This window comes from Lactuca saligna, chromosome 7, assembly GCF_052625555.1.
Source record: "Lactuca saligna cultivar CGN05327 chromosome 7, ASM5262555v1, whole genome shotgun sequence".
Taxonomy (NCBI): domain Eukaryota; kingdom Viridiplantae; phylum Streptophyta; class Magnoliopsida; order Asterales; family Asteraceae; genus Lactuca; species Lactuca saligna.
The window spans coordinates 16,576,543-16,601,865 of NC_136423.1; the positions used below are offsets into that span (position 1 = coordinate 16,576,543).

Below are 25,323 nucleotides of genomic sequence, written 5' to 3' on the forward strand. Positions count from 1 at the left end.
ACCTCTGAAACAGAAATCCGATCCTCAACTTGAGTATCAATCAAATAAGCCAAATAACCTGCACACCCGTGCTAGATATATTGATGAGAGCTGGCTGCCGAACAAAACCCTGAACCAACCCTGGTGCCCTCTCCAAAGATAATCAGTTCTCCCCCACTTGGAGTTTGAACTACCACTCACTGGCCCTCACAATCAATCATTGCACCAAAACTGCTCAACCCATCCCTACCCATTATCACGCATACATCCCCCATGGGGATAAGGATTAGGTTAATTGGATAAGGTACCCCGAAGATCTCCAATATACAACCCTGATACATTACGGATGCAGAAACCCCATGTTCGTTGGTGATAGAAACCCAGAACAGACACTCTAACTCCCCAATAAGCATATCAAACTCCCTAATGGATGTTGAAGATATAAAGGACCGAATCGCACTCGAGTCAAATAACACAAGAGCAGGAAAAGAGTTCATAATCAACAAAATAATAAATAAAAACCTACCGGTCGCGACGTCTGGTGTCGACTCGGCCTCCTCTGCCGTGAGCTGGAAAGCACGACCTCGAGCCCTCGGAGCTCTGACCTACCTTGACTCCTATTCATGATGTTCAGAATAGCCGACGCTGGAGCCTGCGCCGGGCTAGTAGTAAGCAAGGAACAATTGGCCTTCACATGTCCAACCTACTCGCAATGGTAACAAATCTTGTAGCTGAGTGTTGGGGCCTGCTGGCGGCAATCACTTGCCATGTGGCCCCGCTGGCCACAATTGTGGCTCCCAGAAGATGATCAGAAAGTACCCTCATGAACCTTGCTGCACTTTCCATAAGTACGACCCTTCCGACCCCCATATTTAACATCAGCAGCCTTGATCCTCTTTGACACAGGCTGCGACTAAGCTGGGGCCGGTCTTTGCTACCTCTTCTAGAGCTCCATCTCAATCTCACACCGCCTGACGGCCTCCTACAACTCCAACAATGAACCATAACATTGAGTGGATACCAACTGCATGATATCCGTCTTGAGCATGCTCAAGTAACGGGTCGTTTGATCTTGCTTAGAAGCAGCAAACGCAGGACAAAACATGGCCCTCTCTGTGAACATCTTGGTAATCCTTGACACCGACTCCGTCCCCTGTCTCAAATCTAAGTACTCCTGATCCAAACTCTCACGTTCCACCAGTGGAACATATCTAGAATGGAACATCTTCGATAACTACTCCCAAGTCACTATTGTCCTCTACTCAGTAGAGTACGAGCTCATAACAAGTATCCACCAATCCTTCGCTCCAGACCTAAGGAGTTTTAGAGCACACCTAGCCTTCCGGTTAGTTGGGCAAGAGAAAGTGAAGAAGCACCCCTTAATATCTGACATCCACCTCATGGATATGATATGATATTGAACTCAGACGATCATTGGGGGCTTCGTATTGTCGAAGTCCCAATACCGGAAGACTCCCCCAGCACCAACCCCAATAGCGAAAACGGTTGTGGTAGCTGCAGTAACAACAACCTCAGAGATTGTAGCATATCGCTCATCAATGTACTCCACCATGGCAGTCTTAATAGACCCAAACATCTCTGGTAATTGTGCCCGAAAGTGAGCAATAACCTCCTCCTGAAGGATCTACCTAATCTTGTCCTCGGACACAGTCGGCCCATTCTGGCCACCTGTCCCTGATCCTGATTTGGATCCAGCCTCGAAATGTCGCGTCCTCACCATACTGAAAATAAACTAGGGAGATATCAGATAACACACATAACATACTAGGGGAATCAACTCCCCATAAATCCCTAGGGGTTGTGACTTATCTACTACGTGTATAGGTCCTATGCTTTCAGTAGTACATGCCTATACTACCTTCCACACCTACATGTATATTGTCTCAGAGGATCATCACAACAAGCCTAACAATACAAACTAATCAATCCCCATATCCTAGAGGAAGGCTAAACATTATGAAGCTGGCCAACTAACCCCGCACAATAAAACCATGAAACTTCCACCAACCCTAAATCACTTGTGTATGCTAATCATACATAACACTGGACCCTATAGACAGTTGAATAACTGATTCTACCCTAAGCCCTTCATCAAAAAAGAACAGGAAATATGGCCAAACCAAACATTCTCATGCCGCAGAATCTTAGATATGTACAACTATTATTCATATGTTAAGCAACTACATTGATGATGTCAATTTCATATAAGGAAAACCCTAGGCTATCAGGAATCATATAATCAGACAATTCTATCATTCAATTCCTGAAGATCCTTAGACTATCACTAGCATGTTGTTCTAACACATCACAAGATCAAATAACAATGTGGTAATTTGGGGTCTAATTACTGGCTCTGGCTGATTGTACACATTGCATCCTCTTTGATTATTTTTGAAAACAATTTGAAAGTTATTTTTAAAATCCTTTTCCTTAGTTTAAGACTGGATTCACACGAGTGTTCTTCCAATTCACTTAAACCAAACATTTGATACCAATTTGTAACACTTATAAAAACCACAAGAAATTTTAAACTTCTAAAACAAACCAAATTCATAAATTGTTACAACCATTTTTTTCAAAACATTTTCAAACATCAGATTTCCCAAAATCAAAGGACATGAAACAAGAGGGTGTATACGATTATGCATTCTCCTTCCTGCGGTCATCCAAAGTACCTGAAACATAACCCAAAACTGTAAGCCAACGCTTAGTGAGTTCCCCTAAAATACCAACATATAACCAAATAACATATAGAATAACAACATGTAATGGATCCACAGCTAAACTACTGGATTACCCCTAAGCCCACAACATAAGTCCAGCTTACCCTCGGGCCCACATCTTATGTTTGGCTTGCTCCCTGACCAGCTCAATCATCAGACTGAAATACCATCAAGCCCTTGGTACGAGTCTGGCATGATGCCTGATCCTTAGCTCGTATCTATAATGCTCATGATTCCTTAGTAGGAGTCTGGAATGCCCTACCCAGCCTTTAGCTCAAATTTGGAATAGTCCCGGGTTTGTTGGCTATAGCACGAAGCAGTATAACCTCAACCCAACAGAATATGTTGGCATATAACATATAATAAACATATAATCAGATAGTCATGCAGAAAAAATCACAAGTAGTCCTACAGATCTACCCGACTAGCATATCAATAACTAGTATAAACATGTATATCTATTCCATACTCAGCACCTCAGTGAATATCACGTTATCAAACCAATGGGCCAACCTTGGTGTCTTCAACCCGCAATTACAATGACGAAAAACTCACTTCCAAACTGAATGAAAGTTGATGAGGTCTCGACTCCAAATCTCAGCTCTACTCGCCTCCTATTCGAACCAAATGACCAATCTCAATCAAAACCCCTAAATACCCAAAATACTATTGAGGTCAAACTTGGTCAAATTTAAAGTCAAAATGGTCAAACCAACTAAGTCAACTGAGTCAACCCAACCAAGTCAACCCAACCGAGTCAACTCAGCCAAAACGACTCAAAGTGAGTACGAAGGGTGTACATCAAAGGTACGTTGGTCATACTCACGTCCTCGCATGTTGACCATCATCGTGGTGGTTGACCTCGTATGCAAGGCATATTCCAAGTACGCGAAGGGTACTACCAAAAACCTATAACTTCCATTAAGATCTTAAAGGTTAAAGCTCTAATGTCCATATTGTAGATCCATAACTAGAACACTCTTAGGATTCATAAAGTCTCCGACTTTATGAGTTAGCATGTCCAATAAGTGCTTAAGTTAAGGTCTTAATCCATTAAGACCTTTTACATAATGCATGGAGCAAAACTAACCATTTGGAACCCATTTTTATTACTCAAAACCCTTCCAAAGGTTTGAAAGGACGGCTTAATTGGTCAAGAACATGCTTTGTTCAGGAATCATCATTTTGGGACCAAAAAGAAACTTTGAAGAGAAAAATCCTAGATCTACATGATGGAGTGGAAAAGATGCAAGCTTTATACCTTTTTGACGTTGCAAACAAGCTAGAAATCCCAGATCTGCAAAGTACTTCACTCCAAGGTCTTCACACCACCTTATTCTTTCTTCAAAACCCACTCCAAAACACTCTTAAAGGCTCACAAAATGGCTTCCTTTTGCTCTAGAGTTGCTTGAGGGTCGAAATCTCTAAAAGAGACTCGATAAGAATAGGGTTTTAGTCTATAATGCTGCTTAAATATGAACCAAGGCCCTAAAATTAGGGTTCACATGCTACCTCGTACGCCCGGGGTACGAAGTATACGCCCAACGTATTAAGGTGCGCCTTAGTACGCTTAGCGTACACATGGCGTACTCATCTGAAGTGTACGTGTTAATTCCATTAATTAACTGACAAAACCCTCCGGTGCATAAAATAAAGAAACTTATATTTTTTTAGAAAAAATAAGACAAAATTTCTATAACATTCCGTTTGAAATTTAATTAAATAAAGAAATAGATATAATTAATAAATAAATAATATCCCTAAGTGCATAATTTAGCGAGGCGTTGGTTTTGGGAGCTAAATGTTATAACTTTTAAATATCGGGGATTAAGTGTAATTGCTGGTTTGGTTTGTAATGATTTTCAGAAGTTAGGGGGTGTTTGGTAAATATTGGACTTAGATTGTAAATAATTCTGAAGGCTGAGGGTTGTTTGGTAAGTTTTGGAGTTAATTTGTAAAAGGTTCTATAGTGAGAGACTAAACTTGGAAAATGAGTAAAAATTTGAAAGAGGGCACGAGATTAATCCTGACACTTCTTCCATCCCGTATAGCTGATAGTAACCCTAACCCTACACCATATTTCCTTAGCAGCCATGCATGAACCTTCCAGCCGCCACCACCTGATTCCCTCTCGTTTTTCTAATCAGTCGAAGCTTTAAGTGACCACCGATTCTCAGCTGACGTCTATGTCGCCATTAAGAGTCGTCATCCAGCACCGTCGCTGCTCTCTTTGCCGACGATGACGAGGACCGCCATCAAGATTCCTTTCCTCTATTGCTGCTACTGTTGTCGTTCGCGGTTGCCACTCCTTTCTCCGTTCTTCGGTGCTACGTCTCAGTCATGACCACCGTCGTCGCTCATATGACTTTTCTCCACTGCTCCGGTCAACATCCATTCCGAGGAAGGCTGTCGTGTGCGTTTTAGCTCGTGTGTGGAAAGTATGTGTTTATTTTTTGTTGCAATTCGTAGTGGGTGTGCTCGTTTGGCTAGAAAGCAGAGAAAACCAACATGGCTGCCAACCATGGTGGTCACCGCCACTTCTTCTTTTCTGCCACCATCAACCATCGCGTGTGGGTGACTGTTTATGTGTTTGTTTTGGTGTAACTTGTGTGAGATTTATGGTGTGATGTTGTATAATGTACTTTTTGGCCATATTAATCAGGGAAAAACCCATCACCACTACCGTGAGGTGGTGGCTGCCACATCATGCCGCTATTCTGCTGCCACCAATTGCCACTTTAGGTGGCGGTGTGCAATTGTATATGATTGGATTGCTATTTGGGATACTTGGACATGTTTTAGTCCATAATCAAAACAACCACCACCACCGTGAGGTGGTGGATGCTGCCAGGAAACACCATTGACCACCACTACCCGAGGTGGTAGTGGGTGGTGCCCCGACTTATTTAACATTAAATAACCTTAAAACTTAATCATTGGACTAATTGGCACGCGATTGGGTTCGAAACCCTAATTTGGGATATGTTAGTTTGGAATTGTCAGGACCCGCATTTTGGACCACTGGATTGGAATTAAGAATTAAGCCCGACGACATTTTATGGTTGACCTATTAGTTGTATGGACTTAATAGATTAGTTCTTTAATGGGTTAAGTGTTCTCAATTAACCCTAATCGTCATTTTATGTGAAAACCCTAAGTGTGTTGAGTTTTGAGTTGGGCTTTTCTGTTGGGCTTAGATGTTTGGATTTTAATGGGCCATCTAATAACAAGTATAGGGACTTGGAAATTTGGATGGGCTTTAGGTTTAGGCCCATGTGACGGGTCTGGGCCCAATTTGGAAAATTAGGCCATATATTTGGGCCTTGGTTCATTGATTGATTTTGGGCCTTCATAATGTGTGTTTGGGCATTGGGTTGGGATCAAGCTAGGTTGGGGTAAAGTAGTCTTTTTACCCCCAAACATGGACTTATGGTTGTGTATTAAAACCTAACTATTAATTTGGTGCTGTTTTGATGTTGATAGTTCGGGAATCTATCATCCATCAGCTAGAGTTTTAGCCGCGGGACTTCAGCTGTGCGAGGTGAATTACATTCCCTGTATCAGTGGGTTGAAGTCACCAATGTCGGCCCACTAGTAGTTGTTTATAGGAGAGATGGTTATCTTTGTGATAATTATATGGTGTGCCACTATCTGTTGAGATTTATGTGTTTACTGCTATGTTATTATGTGGTAGTGGTAAGGGTTAAATAGACCCCATAACCGGTTGAAAGACCAAAGGGGTAGGTCGGCCACCCAGATATGCGTGACAGTATGTTTATGTATGTTATTATGTGGTAGCTATAGGGGGTGAAATTGACCACGTAACCAGTTGAAAGAGACCGAAGGGGTAGGTCGAGCACTTAGATATGCTCGATAATATCCTGTTGAAATAGACTGAAGGGGCAGGTCGAGCACCCAAAGATGCTTGGCAGTATCCGGTTGAAAGAGAGCGAAGGGGTAGGTCGAGCACCCTGATATGTTCGATAATATTCAGTTGAAAGAGACCGAAGGGGCATGTTGAGCACCCAGATATGCTCGGTAGTATCTGGTTGAAAGAGACCAAAGGGGGTAGGTTCGAGCACCCTGATATGCCCGACATTATCCGGTTGAAATAGACAGAAAGGGAGGCCAACACCCATATATGCTTGGCAATATGTTTGTTGTATGGTATTTGGTATGATTGAGGAAATCACTAAGCTTTGTGCTTACGGTTTTCATTTTTGGTTTCAGGTACTTCTTCTTAAAAAGGAAAGGAGTCGGTATGATCACATATCATCACACTATGATTTTCCGCATGACGAGATATTTGGGAATTGTACTCTGAAATTATCTTTTTATAACATGTTTTGACAATTGACATACTAGTTTGATTATGATATGGGATAACACTATCAATGTTTTCAGGTTACTGGTTTTTATAATTAATTATTTAAAATGAAATTTTTTGCTTTAAATTTTGGGATGTTACATTTTCACACATACACACACACACGCACACACACACACATACACACACACACACACATATATATATATATATATATATATATATATATATTACAATAAGAAAATTGTTTTATATGACACAAAAAAGCGTCATAAATGCTTGCCACCAACTCCACCTATCAATTCCATGGATCTCACAAACCTACAATTACCCATTCCGCGGAGCAATAAATTTTGAATCAATCGCCATTTCTGTCATTCCACAGAGCTCGCAAAGGGAGCTATATGGAATTGTTCTTCAGGTATTATCATCTGAAGAATTCTTCTTTAGACTTTTATTTTATTTTTTTAAGGCTACGTCAATTCCTCGAAGCTTAAGTGAATTCCATGTAGCCTGTGGAGCCCACCTCCGCGAAAAGCCTATATATATATATATATATATATATATATATATATATATATATATATATATATATATATATATATATATATATATATATATATGTAAGAATGGTTGATTTTATGTTTATTTTTAGAATTCAATCTCTCTCTCTCTCTCTCTCTCTATATATATATATATATATATATATATATATATATATATATATATATATATATATATATAGAGAGAGAGAGAGAGAGAAGGGTTCAATTGAGAAAAAAAGAAGGTTGAGAATGGGAGAATCATTCTCAGCCACTCATTTATTTTTGCTGCAAAAGCCTCCGTTGTACCAGCATAAATGGGAAAGGAATAGACATGTGTTTTCCAACAAAACATGTTTCCTTAAACTATGCTAATCATTACCTTAATATATATAAAAACATAATTTTGTCATTTATTTTTTAATTGTTAAGAAGCTATTTTTATCGAAAAATGATTTTAAATATACCAAAATTCATGATTTTTTATTCTCTACAAATAGACATCGATATTGATATAGTTTTAAGTTAAAATAATTTTTTTTTTTTTATATTTTCAGCTATCGTTATTCATAAGTGAATAAAAATGAATCTGGTTTTTACTACAGTACATTCGTTATTCAGTTATGAATAAAAACTATGATTTATTTATTTATTTATTTATTACTATTTTTTTTTACAATTTAATTATCATTCATATATGAATATAGCATATAATAAACATAGTATATTCATATTTAAATATTAGACGATGCATTCACTTATGAATATTACATAGTATATTCACTTGTGAATATTAGATGGTATATTCACTTATGAATATTAGATAATATTTTCATATCTGAATATTACAGAGTATTACATGGTATATCACATGTGAATATTACATACTATACTCATTTGTGAATATTAGATGATATATTCACTTATGAATATTACACAGTATATTCCCATATGAATATTACACAGTATATTCACATATGAATATTACACAGTATATTCACATATGAATATTACACAGTATATTCACATATGAATATTATAATGTATTTTCACAAATATATATAATTTTTATATGTTATTCACATATGAATAACATACAGACTTTCCTGTCAAATGATCCAACCAAACACACCATACATTTCTATCCAAATAAGATTAAACAATAGCAAACAAACATCCATGAAATCATTGTCATCTGTTTTCTTTCCTATCAAATGAAACAAACCAAACTCCCTTCGTGATCGTTGATTTCCAGTCAAACCCCTTTCTCCATCTGTTCATGATGAACACACCAAACCTGATCAAATCCTTTTCCCCCATCTACTCACCCGTTGAACATCGATCACCCAAACACCCACCTAACTGATTTACAATCAAAATAAAAGAAACGAGAAGAGGATCGTACCAATTGAAGCAACAACTGCCCCATCGAGATCCTTCAGCACTTCCCGTCGATTACCACAGCCAAAAGCCACCATCTTCTAGATTATTTCCATCGATTGGAACCTCGGTTTCCCTTTATGCCTTGGCTCGTTGACCCACTAACACCGATGCCATCTTCCCTCGCCTCCCTCTCTCTTCATTTCTCGCCAGCAGGAAGCAAATGAGAGGCAGCGGACGTCCGACCCAATCTTCTAGCAAAACCAAACCCTCGCTTCTGGCTTCTTTCCGATCGCAATCTCCTAGCAAAACCAAACACCTCCTCCTTTGGTCTAGTCAAAACCACGGAGACCATCTCGGTTTGCGAGTCGGGCGACGAACCTCCGTGCTTCTCCCCCTTATTCAGACGAAGACGAGCACCGGAGAATATTCACCTTGGTCTCCTTTGCTGCCGATGACGGGAGGTGAATGAAGGGTTGCTGCAAAGCCCGCTGTGTTCGTTCATCGATTCGCTTCTCGTTTTCCTCTCGCCATCATCTGCTTCGTATCCCCTTTACGGCTTTACCCGATCAAAAAAAATGGATTGATGATGGTTTAATCGAAGAAATCTGGATGATAGGTTGTTCTCATATTTACAAGTTTGCCACCTTGTCTTTTTATGCTTGAATAAAATGAGTGGCTGAGAATCATTCCTTCATTCTCAATATTTTTTATTTTCTCAATTGAACCCACCTCTCTCTCTCTCTCTCTCTCTCTATATATATATATATATATATATATATATATATATATATATATATATATATATATATATATATATATATATATATCCAACGAAATTCCAAAAAGTTTTTCCAGTGAAATGGTTTTTTTTTCAAAGAATGTGTATGACGACGAACATGAATACATTTGAATGGTGAATGGGTAATCGATTAGAGTTTTATTGCGGGGTGGGTGTGGGGTGTTTTTATTTATTTATCTTTTTGATATTAAAAACAATTAAAAGAAAATAAAAGGTATAAAAATCATTTAATATAGATGGGTGCAGGGTACTTTTATGATGTTTTTTTATTTTTATACTAAAATTAGTTAGTATAAAATATAAAATATAAAAGTTATTTAATATAGATCATTATACAAAATTTTGAAACTATAAAAACCATTTATACAAAAGAAGAAAAAAAAAGTTTAGAGAAAAACGTAAACATGAAAACCATAGGGACCATTTATATCAAGATTTTCATTATAACCGACTACTAAGATCTATAATTTGAATAAAACAACAAAAAGAAATTGTAAATAAGAAAAGCAAAATGATATCTTCCTCAACCTTGAGTTTATCTGGTCTCCCCCCACAATCCTCACCGCTGATTGCTGGACCCACACCTGAACCTAAGCAGACGAGCCACCGTCCACCGGAACTTGATCATCGTAAGCTCAATAAAGGTAGCTCTCAGTTAATCCGGTGGTCTAGAGCTCGCGCAATCAGATCTGGATTGAAACTAGATCGACCAGTTCAACGACCACTACTGCAAAACTCAGAGGTTATTGATCCACCGGTGCGGCGTTCTGGTGACGGCGAATCATCTACTAGTCCGAGTTATTCGTCAGACGAGGAAGACGGCTGTGTTGCAGAGATGGAGGAAGCGGCGGCCGGTGCGAAACATATATACATGGTTTCAGATGGCACCGGATGGACAGCAGAGCATTCTGTTAACGCGGCGTTAGGTCAGTTCGAACATTGCTTAGTGGATCGTGGTTGTCCAGTCCTCACTCACTTGTTCTCCGGGGTAATTTCATTGAATATCTCCATTTCCATTGATTCTAGTTCATACTTCATTCATTCGTAATCACATTTCGTTTTTCAGAGAAAAAAACCTAAAATGTCTTATCACTAATTCAGATTTGATGTTTCACATTCGAATCAGATTGAAGACGTAGAACAGCTAATGGAAATAATAAAGCAAGCAGCAAGAGAAGGAGCAATGCTGATTTACACCCTCGCCGATGAAAACATGGCTGCTTCAGCTCGACACGCCTGCAAAAGATGGGGCGTTCCATCCACCGACATCCTCAGCCCAATCACAGAAGCAATCGCATTGCATTTAGGCGTCTCCCCTTCCGGGCTGCCCCGTGGTGCTCCGGGCAGGAAATTCCCCCTGACCGAAGATTACTTCAAGAGAATCGACGCAATTGAATTCACTATCAAACAAGATGACGGAGCTTTACCCCAGAACTTACACAAATCAGACATTGTTCTTGCTGGTGTTTCACGAACAGGGAAGACTCCATTGTCGATCTATTTAGCACAGAAAGGATTCAAAGTGGCGAATGTGCCTATCGTGATGGGAGTTTCGTTGCCAAAAGCATTGTTTGAGGTTGACCAGGAGAAAGTGTTTGCGTTGACTATAAATCCTGTTGTTTTGCAAACTATAAGAAGAGCAAGATCGAAGACTTTAGGGTTCGCCGAAGAAATGAGAACAAATTATTCAGAGATGGATCATGTGAGGCAGGAGCTTGATTTTGCATGCAAGATTTTTGCACAGAATCCCACTTGGCCAGTAATTGGTGAGTAATAATATTACAATATATATAATCTTTTTTTTTTTTTTTTTTAATTGGGAGAAAGTTCAAAGCTTTAAAAGAATTTTGTTAATGGTGATTACAGAAGTGACAGGGAAAGCCATTGAAGAAACTGCAGTTACTGTATTGAGACTTTACCAAGATCGAAAAAACAGGTGCTCGATGCCACGGATCTCTAAACGTTACTAGAAGTGTAAAGGTAAAGATGATGTTTTCCTTTTTCGTATGGTATTGTGAGAGTTGGCATCATTTACACAAATATAGAGAACTAGAGTATACGTATATATGTATATAATAGTGATAAAAGTCATTTACTATTTGCACATTATATTTATGTAAAAACTGCTGAAATAGCAAACATGGTTGATTATTAAAGATTTGTTTAAGCAAACATACATCAAAATAATACACATTACTATTAGTCTATTACTAACAATTTGTATTGTGTAATCAACTATATTAATGAATAGTTTTATTATTATTGTTCTATATAAACAATTCTTGTGCATATTATTATGATATGAATTTTTCACAAATCCAAGAAGACACCATATCTAAAAGGCGAAATGGCAGGAAATTTAACGATGTTTATTTTGCTAGAGACAAAAGATATCTTTCATTTAGGATTAAACAAAAATAATATAGTAATTATTGTTAATCAAAATAATTAATTTTGTTATAGATGGTCCAAATTGATTATTTGGCCTCAAAATAACCACACAAGTAAAATCAAAATCACTTAATTAAAACACTAAAAACTAATCATTTGTTTCTTCAAATGAGAGCAATCATATAATATTAACTCAGAAAACAAAAATCAAGACACCTTGTAATTGTTACATTCAACTAGCTAATAGGTACACATTACCTTATACAATACTTGTCATGTACCACAAGAAATACCTATACCTTCTAATGTACAACTAGACTAGCATGATGTACTTCCTTCAAAAGCAACCTAAAAGGTCACCAAAAGATAACAAGTAACAACACCTTCAATATTCTTTACTTTCTACCACCACAACACCTCCACTAACCATCCCTTTCATCTTCGGCTACCCTCAAAATAAAAACTCCACCACCACATTACCCTCTTTTCACCAATTTTTAAAACTAACCCCCAATCTCTTCCCACTTCCCACCACCACCATGAACACCCCACACCACCAAATCAATATCCATAACACCCCAGATGCCCGCCACAATCCCATTGGTCGTCTACCGGATGACCATCTACGAGATGGCAGCCATAATCCTGACAGCTGCGTAGATGGCCGACATAATCCTGACGGACATCTAGCGAATGTCCGCCATAATCCTGATGGTCATACAGACGACAACCATCAAGCAACAGGGAATCATAATGCCCTTTACAACAAACACCATGTGAAAGAAAGTCTAACCACTCGCATAACAAAACTAATATGCGGGATTTTTCTTGGTATTTTGTTCACGGTTGGCCTAGCAACGTTCATTTTATGGCTAAGTTTGCGTCCACATCGTCCCCGGTTCTATATACAAGAATTCTCCATCTCTAATTTAGCTGACCCAAACGGATTTTCAACTGCCAGGATAACATTCAACGTGAGTGCCCGAAACCCGAATCTTGATATAGGCATCTACTACGACACAATGAATCTAACAATCTATCATCAAGATCAAACAATCGCGGAATCGCCAATACTGTTTCCATTTTATCAATCACCCAGGAACGCACACTTAATCTATGGCACATTGTCGGGACCCACATTGAGGATTGACCGGGTCCGTTGGGGGCAACTTTTTGATGCCCGAAAACGCGGGGTAGTTCCGTTTAGGGTTGACGTGGCATCATCGATTCGGTTTAAGGTGTCCACGTGGGACAGCAGGCATCATAAGATGCATGCCAATTGTGAAATTGGGGTTGGGTCAAATGGGGTGATATTACGAAGCGATGAGAAAAAGAAATGTCCTGTTTATTTTACTTAATGATGTTAGTTTTCTCCGTGTGTATGTACTTTGTGCATGAATGATTGTACTTTATGTGATGGATTTGCAACTTCTAAACGAAGCAAGATGTCAAAAAGACAAGTTTACAACTAAGAAAATACAGAGAAGAGGCTTCCAATGTCCAAAGGTTAACTTTCCATCAAAGAGACAACAAGAAAGTGCCCCATAAAGCTAAAAAGAAGATTCATTTCCACAAAAAGATTATTTCTTAAAGAACATAAATTTGAAATCACGAATCAAAGTAAATTTTTTATTTATTATATCATCTCGCTTTCGTTTTTTTCTCTATTATACATTGTATGTCATTTTTAACTGTTAATAGATATTAGTTTTACTTTTACTTTCTTTAGTTAACATAAAAAAATCATAAAAAAAATGAATGAGACAAAAAGACAAAATAAGAAAAAAGAAAAAGATAAAAAGGTAGATTTCTCATTTTAGAAAGTTTAACCACCGTTTTCTAACATTATTAAGTTGTTTGACAGTAGTAGATTGATGTAGATCTGATTGAATCAAACTCAATATGTAATCTAAATTTGGATGAGTCAACTCAGGGTCCATTTAATAATTGTTTTATAGGAAAGTTCACTGATTGGGAAAAAAATAATTTTGTTTAGTTGTACATCTAATTTACTGTGTTAAATGATAAAAAATAATCATATTACCATGTTTTATATTGTGATTGATGGAGTTATTGAATAATTATAAAAACATACAAATTATTATACAAAATCAAAATTACACAATAGTTATTTAAAAAATCTAAATACAAATTGTCTTTCAAAATCAAAATTACACAAAATGTATGTTAAAATAAAAATTTCTTATTGAAACTTTATATACAAAATGATCCTCCAAAATCATATGCTCGAAAATCAAAAGAAATAAAATAAGATGAAACAGATAGGTTAACGTTCGGTACTCTCCAATTAGAAGAAATAAACCAGAAAAAAAAAAAAAAGAGATGAGATTGTTACCTATGGGGCAGAGCTATTGGTTGCAACGACGCTCCGGCAGGGGAGGCTGGTCAACAACGAAGTAGGGAGCTTGGTGTGGAGGCGATAATGTTTGATGAAGAGCGCCGAAGAGAAAAGAAAGATGTAGAGTTTGGGGCATGATTGTTTGTTGGTGATATGTTTCGTTAATGTAATTTAAGTGTAATGGGATTACTTTGTTGACCAAAAGTGATCTTGATAATTATTAAACAAGTAATGAAGGTATTGAGTGCACACTTGTTTAAGTTTATTCAAGATTAAAAATAGACTGTCATTTACGGGCGAAGCCCCTGAACGAACGGGGGTTCGGGGGCAATGCCCCTAGGAGCAGGTCCAAGGGGCAGAGCCCCTGGCTGGGATCGAATTTAGAATATTTAGAATCTTTGAAAATGCATCAGAAATCCAAATTTAGAATATTTGACCCGTTTTTTTGGCTTGGTATTAATCTTTATAGAAAATCCGGATTTATTACAGTTTTTTATTGTTGCTAAACTGTTTTATGATAGTTTTGATAGTTTTCAAACAAATGAGGTATTTAACCAATTTTGGTCAGTTTTTTCTGGTACTTACGAAATTCATATATCTCATTCTCTGTTCTTTTCTCTTCTGAGTCTTATCCAATCAAACATTAGGGAGTACCACCCAATACTTTGATTTGATAGTGAAATCATAATTCTCAGAATATCCAAGTGCCTTTATTACCTTGAAATTACTAACAAAAATCAAATTATTCTGTGATCATGGCAAGTGGCGATTCTGTGAAGGATATGAGAAGCAAGTTTGACAAATTGAACAAGTTTGAAGGGCAAGATTTTTGTAGATGGTAGAAGAAGATGCACTTTCTCTTTACCACTCTGAAAATGGTGTATGTTCTGGGTACACCCATACCACTTTTACCAGAATCTATTGAAGATGAACCTTTGGAGGCAACAAGAAGGAGATCAAAGTGGGAAAATGATGATTAGATATGTCGTGGTCATATTCTCAATGGTATGTATGACTCTCTTTTTGATATCTATCAAAATTTCGAATCTACAAAAGAACTGTGGGATTCTCTTGAATCCAAGTACATGGTTGAAGATGCTTCTAGCAAGAAGTTTATTATCAATAACTTTATGGGTTACAAGATGGTTGACTCCAGGCCTTTTATGGAACAATTCCATGAAATGTTAAGGATTTTGGGACAATTTTCTCAACACAATCTGAAAATGGATGAAGCCATTTTTGTGGCTGTGATCATTGGCAAACTACCCCCTTCCTGGAAGGATTTTAAACACAATCTGAAACATAACAAAGAGGAATTGACTTTCACTCAACTTGGAAGCAATTTAAGGATTGAAGAGTCCATAAGGACTCAAGAACTTGATAACAATCTTAAAGGCAAGAACCAAGTTAGTTCCTCTTCTGTGAATATGGTGGAAGGAGAGAGTTCAAAGAATCCCAATAAGTCTAATGGAAAAAGGAAGTTTAAAGGAAAGGATGAAAAATCTTCAAAAAAGAACGCTAAGTTGGTTTATTGGAATTGTAACAAACCGGGTCACTTCAAGAAAGATTGTTGTCTTCGCCAAGTGAACAAATATGGTGCTGGACCAAGTGGATCCAAGGATCCATAAAAGCAACAAGGTCAGATTTTTGTTTCCATGCAAAATTCTAAATATGTTAAGAATTATATTTTTGTGATTTCTAAAGCATTTTATGTGCAGGATGATGATGTTGCATGGTGGGTTGATTCGGGAGCAACAAGCCATATATGTAAGGATCTTCGTTGGTTCAAGGAATGTCAACCAAATGAAGATGGATCTGTGGTGAAAATGGGAAATGTTGCAACCGAACCAATCAAGGGTTTAGGATCTGTTTCAATTTACTTTACTTCTAGAAAGTTTTTATGTCTAAACAATGTTTTATATGTACCGGGGATTCAAAAGAATCTTGTGTCTGAAATTGTTTTAACTAACTGTGGTTATAAACAAGTGTTAGAAAGTGACAAGTATATATTGTCAAGACATGGTTCTTTTATGGGATTTGGATATGTATGCAATGGAATGATTAGACTTAATATTAATTATCCTTTTATTGATAATTTTTTTGCATGGCTTCTACTAGTACTAGCAATAATTTTAATAAATCTGAATTATGGCATGCTAGACTAGGACACATTCATTACAAGAGATTAAAAGACATATCTAAAATGAGTTTAATTCCTGCTTTTGATATGCAAAATAATGAAAAATGTAAAACATGCATGCTAACTAAAATCACTAGACAACCTTTCAAAGATGTTCTTAGGGAAAGCAAGGTGTTGGATCTTATACATAGCGATTTATGTGATTTCCATGCAACACCTTCTCTTGGAAACAAAATGTATGTTGTTACTTTTATTGATGATGCATCTAGATATTGTTATGTCTATTTGCTATATTCTAAGGATGAAACACTTGATAAATTTAAAATATATAAACAATAAGTTGAGCTTCATAAAAATGAATTAATAAAAGTCTTGCATACTGATAGAGGTGGTGAGTATTATGATCCAGTTTATTTTGAATCAATTGGAGTAATACATCAAACCATAGCTCCTTATACACCACAACAAAATGGTGTATCTGAAAGGAAGAATAGGACTTTGAAAGAAATGGTTAATTCCATGTTGTCCTATTCTGGATTAAGTGAAGGGTTTTGGGGCGAGTCAATGTTAACTAGATGTTATAATTTGAATAGAACTCCAAATAAAAGGAGTAAGAATACTCCTTATGAACTTTGGTGTAAAAAGGTACCAAATTTGAGTTATCTCAAAGTTTGGGGCTATAAAGCAGTTATAAGGCTCACTGAACCTAAAAGGAAAATAGTGGGTGAGGAGGTGTAGATTGTATCTTTATTGGATATGTTGAGTATTCCAAATCATATAGATTCTATGTTATAGAATCTAATGACTATGTATCTGTAAACACTGTGATAGAGTCAAGAGATGCTATTTTTGATGAAGAAAGATTTATATCTATACCTAGACCAAGGGACATGATTCATCAATCTTATAGCAAGAGTACTAATTAAGCTGAAGATGTTTATGGTGGTGTAAGTTTTGTACCTGAACCTAGGAAAAGCAAAAGAGTTAGAAAAGCTAAGTCTTTTGGATCTGATTTTCAACTTTATCTAGTTAAAGGAACAAGGAATGAGACTATATCTCAACATTAGTATTGTTTTAATATTGAGGAGGATCCAAAGACTTTTAGTGAAGCTATGACATCTTGGGATGTTCATTTCTAGAAAGAAGCAATTCAGGGTGAGATTGATTCTATCATGCATAACAATACTTGGGTATTATCAGATTTACCTCCTGGTTGCAAGGCATTGGGAAGTAAGTGGATCCTTAAAAGAAATATGAATGTGGATGGCACAACTGATAAGTATAAAGCTAGATTGGTTATTCAAGGCTTTAGGAAAAAAGAAGAAGGCATTGACTTCTTTGATACTTATGCTCCTGTTGCTAGAATTTCCACTATTCGATTATTGTTAGCTCTTGCAGCTATACAAAATCTTATGATTTACCAAATGGATGTGAAAAATGCCTTCTTGAATGGTGACTTAGATGAGGAAATTTACATGAAACAACCTGAAGGGTTTGTTATGCCTGGAAATGAACACGAAGTGTGCAAGTTGAAGAAATCATTATATGGTTCGAAACAAGCACCAAAACAATGGCATTAAAAGTTTGATGATGTTGTCTTGTCTAATGGTTTTGCATTAAAACAAGCTGACAAGTGTGTATACAGCAAATTTGATACTTCTGATAAAGGAGTCATTATTTGTTTATATGTAGATGATATGTTAATTTTTGGTACTGATTTAGAAGAAGTTGATAAAACCAAGAAATTCTTATCATCCAGTTTTGATATGAAAGACATGGGGAGGCTCAGGTAATTATTGGTATAAGAATTAGAAAAGGAAACAATGTGATTTCAATTTCTCAATCTCATTGTATTGAGAAGATATTGAAAAAGTTTAACTTTGAGAATTGTTCTCCTTTTAGCACTCTTATAGATCCTAGTCTTAAGCTTCTACCTAATAAAGGATCTCTAGTGTCTCAACTTGAATACTCAAGGGTTATTGGTTGTCTAATGTATGTCATGATTAGTACCAGGCCAGATATAACATATGTTGTAGAAAGGCTTATTAGATATATTGGTAATCCTAGTTCACATCATTGGCAAGCAGTGAGTAGAGTATTCAAGTACTTGAAAAGGACCATAAATTATGGTTTAACTTATAGTGGATATCCTTCGGTTTTGGAAGGTTATTCAGATGCCAGCTGGATTAACAACTTAGAGGATCACTCATCTACTAGTGGTTGGGTGTTTCTTCTTGGAGGAGGTGCCATTTCTTGGGCATCCAAGAAACATACTTGTATTACTAACTCAACCATGGAATCTGAGTTTGTTGTATTGTCTGCTGCTGGTAAAGAAGCTGAGTGGCTAGGGAATTTGATTTATGAAATTCCACTCTGGCCAAAACCGATATCTACCATTTCTATCAAGTGTGATAGTGTTGCAGCCTTGGCTAAGGCTTATAGTCAAGTGTACAATGGGAAGTCTAGACATTTAGGTGTTAGACATAGCATGATTCGTGAGCTCATCATGACTGGTGTGATATTTGTGGAGTTTGTAAGAACTCAGTTGAATTTGGGCGATCATCTAACCAAAGGGTTAGCAAGAAATCTTGTGTACAAGGCGGTTGTAGGGATAGGTTTAAAGTCCACTTAAAATCTTTTATATTGAGATAGACAATTCTCATCTAATGTAATATTAGATGTTGAATTTAATGTGGAAATCTTGATATTTGAAGATTGGAACACATTTTATCATCATCCCAAGGTATGTGTTCAGTACTGCAAGTTAAGGAGGTTGAAATTTTATTTCTTAATAGTTCTTTGAAAAATTACATTTGCAGGTGCAAGAACAAAAGAACTACCTATATAAGCATGAATTTTAGTTGCTTCAAGAAGTTGGGACTTGACTTTGATATGCTTATTGAAGGATGGGACACAAGCTAGTAAAACATAGTGTCATGTTAGAACTTTAAGAATGTAAAATGTTGTTTATATTATATTCATGTATTCACTTAGAATAGAAAGTATTCAATCCTTAGTGACACCCAGATTTTCGAATATTTGGAATGAGTAATATACTAATGTGAAATTCAATCGTCATGATATTTCATTTATGCATCAGTTTGTTGTTATGTTTTTTGTTTTAAATTAATCAAGATTACACTTAAATGGGGAGGTTTGTTGGTGATTTGTTTCACTAATGTGATTTAAGTTTAATGAGATTACTTTGTTGACCAAAAGTGATCTTCATAAATATTAAACAAGGAAAGTGTGGAGTGCATACTTGTTTAGGTTTATTCAATATTAAAAGTATACTGTCATTTAGAGACGAAGCCCCCTAAACGAATGGAGGTCCGGGGGCAACACCCCTGGGAGCGGGGTCCAAGGGGTGGCAGCCCCTGGCGGGGTCCAAGGGGTAGAGCCCCTGGCTGGGACCGAATTTAGAAAATTTAAAATATTTGAAAATGCATCAGAAATCCAAATTTAGAGTATTTGACCCGTTTTTTTTTTTTTTTGCTTGGTATTAATCCTTATAGGAAATCCAGATTTATGACAACTTTTTGACTGTTGCTAAACTGTTTTATGACAGTTTTGATAGTTTTTAGACAAAGGAGGTATTTAACCAATTTTGATCAGTTTTTTCTGTTTTTTTCTCTTTTGAGTCTTATCCAATCAAAGATTAGGGAGTACCACCCAATACTTTAATTTGATAGTGAAATCACAATTCTCAGAATATCCAAGGGGGTGTTTGGGATTACTTTTTGAACTTAAAAGTTCTTTTTGTAAAAGTTCTTTTTGATTTTAGCTTTTAAGGATGCAAAAACCAAAAGTTGTTTTTAAAAAGTGTTTGGGTTACATTTCTCGACTTTTGAATATAATTTAACTTTAAAAGTTTAAAAGTCACAAAAGTCACACTTTTCCGACTTTTGAAAACTCATCTTTTATTTTTTACAAAAGTTGTTTTGTAAAGAACTTTTGTATCTCTGAAACATTTTTTTAACTTTTTAGAAAAATTAAAAGACAGAAGTCATTTAAAAAGTAATTCCAAGCACCCTCCAAGTGCCTTTGTTACCCTGAAATTCTAACATTGTTATTTCCGACCCATTCAGCCATAAATATATGATTTTTGGATTTTATGGAAAAATATATCTTACGAAGAAATACTCATTTTTTTTATGGAAATCAAACAGTCTTTCAAATTCATTCAGTTAAAAATATAGGTTTGAAAATAGAAAAATATGAAACCTTATATGGCTACACCCTATAATCAAAATGGAGTTGGCTAAAAAGACATCCTATTTGACCATTTAGACAACCCTAATTAATTTTTGAAATGCTTTTATTGGTTGAAATTGCATTGTTTTCCGAAAAAATTGATTACAAGTAGTTGATTATAAGTTGATTTTTTATAAAAATGATAATAGGATGTCTAAGAGGTATCTTATTAGCAGCACCCAATCATGTTTGAACATAGAAAAATATGGAGGCTACACCCTATAATCCCTTAGCTGTAAGCAAAACAAATATAACTTTTCAAAACCACGTAAGCTACACGTGTTAAAAAATTCTCATAACCATGATAAGTTTTCTCAACCGTAAGAACCATGCATTTATGTAATTTTCGTCAATAAACAAATAAATGGAAATCCCATATTTAATGCACATAGTATCTTATATAAAGCATAACAACGCAGTTTCATAAGCACACGAAAAGCCACAAAGCATTCATGTTTCTATAAAGTATAGCCTCTTCGAATCCTATAACATCTTTAAACTCAGTTCAATAACCTTGAAACCATGGTCAGGCGAAAAGCATCAGAATCCCCTTTAGCTATCTACTGTTGGTTCGTTCAAGTTCTGATAGTTTTAAGCATGGTGGCAGTCGTGATTTGGCTAATCACAAAACCACGAAACCCTATATTTACCATCACCGCCATCCAAATTCCAAAATCCGGCAACCGGAGCCTCACAAACGAAACCCTTCGAAACAATTCAGTCAATCTAGACCTCGAGATCACGAATCCCAACAGTGGCATTACAGTTTGTTATATTTTGATTGATGTGAAGTTATACAATGATGGTGTTCTTTGTGGGAGTAAGTCGCTGGGTTCTTTTTGTCAAAGGCAAAGGAAGACTGTGACGCAGGAGGTTTTGATTGATGCTGACCGAGAATTCCGGGCAGGAAACGCCGGCGGTGGTGCACGGTTGAGGGTGAGGGTGGAGACTATGCTTAAATATCATAGTATTTTAAGCTGGAAAATGAAGATTCATCATTTGGGTTTTGAGGGATTTGTGAGAATTGGTAACGAAGGGAATCTTACTGAGAATGTATATCTACACAAGATACCTTTGACGCATTGAGTAAGCAAATTCAAAGGGTTTGTGTGAGATGTTCTATATTTTGTTTGTACTTTTTTTAAAATAAAATTTAAACTGCAAATATAAATATTAAAGTTGTTTAAGAATGGAGTGTTCTTTATCTTTATAACGAATAAAAGACTGATCTTGGTGTGGTGTGAGTTGGTTTACGACCGGCTACAAGGGAGAGGAAAGAAGACTCTCTCTTCCCTCCTTCGTCTCATCTCTTTTTGTCTCTTTTTCTTCATAGCGTAAACACCACATCAATATGTTAGTGGAATCCATAACAAATCAAGGGGTAAAGATACAAATTCAATCTAAACTTTCATTTTAAACCTCTCTTTCATATTTTTATTATCTACCCTAACTATATTAATATGTATTAACTTAGTTTATTTTTATTTATTTATTTAGAACCACCAACATATACACATTCTATCATATGATAAACTACACATCTTGTCTAAACTACATATTTCGTCTACAACAAGACGTGAACCCACAACTTGAGACTGAAGGATACCTTTCACCAATGATACCGCTAACAAAAAAAATTATATAGGAAAAGATAATATAAATGACAACATTAAATGGATTTTGTCCATACACTTAAAAATAAAACAAATACCAAATATATTTTAACAAGTTTTAATGTCATATTATATATATATATATATATATATATATATATATATATATATATATATATATATATATAAAATCTATATTGATTTCTTTTTATTAAGATGGATAATATGTTTTACAAATAAAATATAACTATTTGTTTTTGTTATATGATTTAAAATAGAGAAATAAAAGTTGAATAAATAATACAAATTATGAGACCCGTTTATAAATCTGGAAAATGTTTATGAATGGTAAAAAGAGATTAATGATTTGTAAGAGTTTATATGTTGCCAAGGGTGGATGGTACGCCTTCAGGGAAGAGGAAATCGTGAATTCGTGATTGACCGAAAGAAGTTTATGATCTACTCAAAGTAAGCAAGGAAGAAAGGGAGGAAAAGAAGGTAATGGTCTTCACGAACTAGGAAGGAAATAAAGACGAATATTAAGGTGATTCGGGAGGGAAGTGATGTCTGAGGGAGAGCTACAGGAATTAGTCCTTCATCTCCAACAAGAGATGCACTAAAGTTAATCTTCATGATCAATGATAGCACTAAGTCCTTCTAAAACTATTATTTTTCAGGGTTAATGTCAGAAAGTAACATCTTATAATAATTAATTTGATTAATTTGGTTGTTGAAGTCACTTATGTTTTATCTGTATTCAATAAATTGTTTGGTTTTCCATTATGTCGGTGAAGATAACTTCAATTACGTAAACGATTTTCCATAACAGGTGGCATCCTTATGTCCACGTGGTGTTGTTATGACGTCTACATGACTTTTTATTTAAGCTTATCGTGATTTCATGCCAACTACATATCTATTTTTGACTCGTTTCGTACTTACCTTTTTAATGTGATTTCATGCCAACCGCATTGACAAGGATGACACTTATTATGGAAAACCATTTACCTAATTGAAGTTATCTTCATTGGCATAATGGGAAACCAAACAATTTATTGAATACAGTTAGAACATAAGTGACTTCAACAACCAAATTAATCAAATTAATTATTAAAAGATGTTACTTTTTTACATTAACCCTGACAATATTAGTTTTAATAGTTAGCATTATCATTGACCATGCAGATTAACCTTAGAGCATCTCCTGTTGGACCTCATTTTGAGGTGCATAGCGATTTCATACACACACTCACACACACACACACACACACACACACACACACATATATATATATATATATATATATATATATATATATATATATATATATATATATATATATAGGAATAATCACTAGAGAACCTATAGTTTCCTAAGAATCCGAGAACTAAAGATGGGACGTTAGATCAAAGTTTTTAATGGCTTAGATCAAATATGACATACTTGTAATTATCAACACTTTTAATAGTACCTTACTGTCACAACTAGGAATTTTGATGCCTTGTAACATTGAACAATGATAACAAATATGAACCAACAATGTGAAAGCATGTATGACGCTTATTCAATAACAACGGAATTTCAATCAAACACTTCATACAAGCACTACAAATAGTCAACAAATAATTGGAAACCCTAGAAGTCCTTGTTTAAGTCCATTTTGGATTAGGATTTCCTTATTGGGCCTAATGGGCCAATAAGCTTCCAATTTGACTATCTTGGGCTTAGAACTCTTAAATGGGCTCTAATTGGACCCACTTCCATATATTTCAAATATTTTGGGCCATATTGGGCCTAGGATGAAATAAAATACCTAAATGAACCTTATTGGGCCATAACTAACCTAATTTAGCCCTAATAGGTCATAAAAATCATATTTATGTTTATTTGGGCCAAAAATCACCTAACTTAACCATAAAACGGGCTTAATCATTCAAAGCCCAATTTTTTTTTCTTTTTCCCTCTCCATTTTTAGCCCAAAACCACAAGAGAAAGAGGAGTCGACTTTCTCATTGCCACCTCATTTTTACTTAATGGTTTTCCATGCAATTCCCATACACCCAAGTAAACATATCACCAATCTTCTCTCTTCCTCTCTCTCTCTTTCCTTCAGCCGAGAGCAAGAGAAACATACACACTTCACAACAAAATTCTCTCTAAACCACTCAAGAATCATCCACTCTCCTTCATCCAAAAATCTCAAAATTTCTTGTGTTTCAAGAGGTTTTCACCAAGTAATTCATCATCTAAGGTAAGTTGATGACTAATCCATGATCTAGCTACTTCATTTCATCAAAAATCTTTTCTAAATCCATTCAATCTTGTGATGTTGCACCTTAGAAGCTCTTTAAGTTCGAGATCTTCCAAGAAAGGTTGCTAAAGCCGAAAATAACAACAAACTTTTCTCTTTTCTTCTTCAAATCGAAAACAACAAGCAAAGGTGAGTTTCATACCCCTTTCTTTACAGTTTTTATGAGTTTTATGGGGGAGAATACAAGAAAATGTGTAGATCTATGTGTATATGTATGCTATGTGTGATTTGATGCATGTATGTGTGTGTTATCATGTGTTTTGTGATGAATATGATACCAAAAAGGGGTGTAAACCCGAGATCTATGACATAAGAAAAGAAGCAAGCATAATCTAGGCTAACTTACACTAAAAAAGTCAAGAAAAATGGTTTATAAGGTCATGATGAACATGTTCTAACATAAAACCCATTTTTGGGGTTAAATTGTCAAAAATACAAAACTAGGGGTACAAATCAACAAGTCACGGTCTCTTGAAGGTT

General features: G+C 35.9%; 2 protein-coding genes across 2 annotated transcripts; both read left to right on the top strand.

The window, feature by feature from the left end:
• Positions 1 to 10,249: 10,249 nt before the first annotated feature.
• On the top strand, positions 10,250 to 11,946 carry LOC145006148 (putative pyruvate, phosphate dikinase regulatory protein, chloroplastic). The gene is made up of 3 exons (XM_078965245.1): positions 10,250 to 10,762; positions 10,901 to 11,540; positions 11,641 to 11,946. Exons 1-3 carry the CDS (start codon positions 10,286 to 10,288, stop codon positions 11,742 to 11,744), a joined length of 1,221 nt encoding a protein of 406 aa, XP_078821371.1. The 5' UTR covers positions 10,250 to 10,285; the 3' UTR covers positions 11,745 to 11,946.
• Positions 11,947 to 12,628: 682 nt separating this feature from the next.
• On the top strand, positions 12,629 to 13,772 carry LOC145006081 (NDR1/HIN1-like protein 12). Its single transcript, XM_078965177.1, has one exon. The coding sequence runs from the start codon at positions 12,705 to 12,707 to the stop codon at positions 13,521 to 13,523; it is 819 nt and encodes a 272-aa protein (XP_078821303.1). The 5' UTR covers positions 12,629 to 12,704; the 3' UTR covers positions 13,524 to 13,772.
• Positions 13,773 to 25,323: the final 11,551 nt, after the last annotated feature.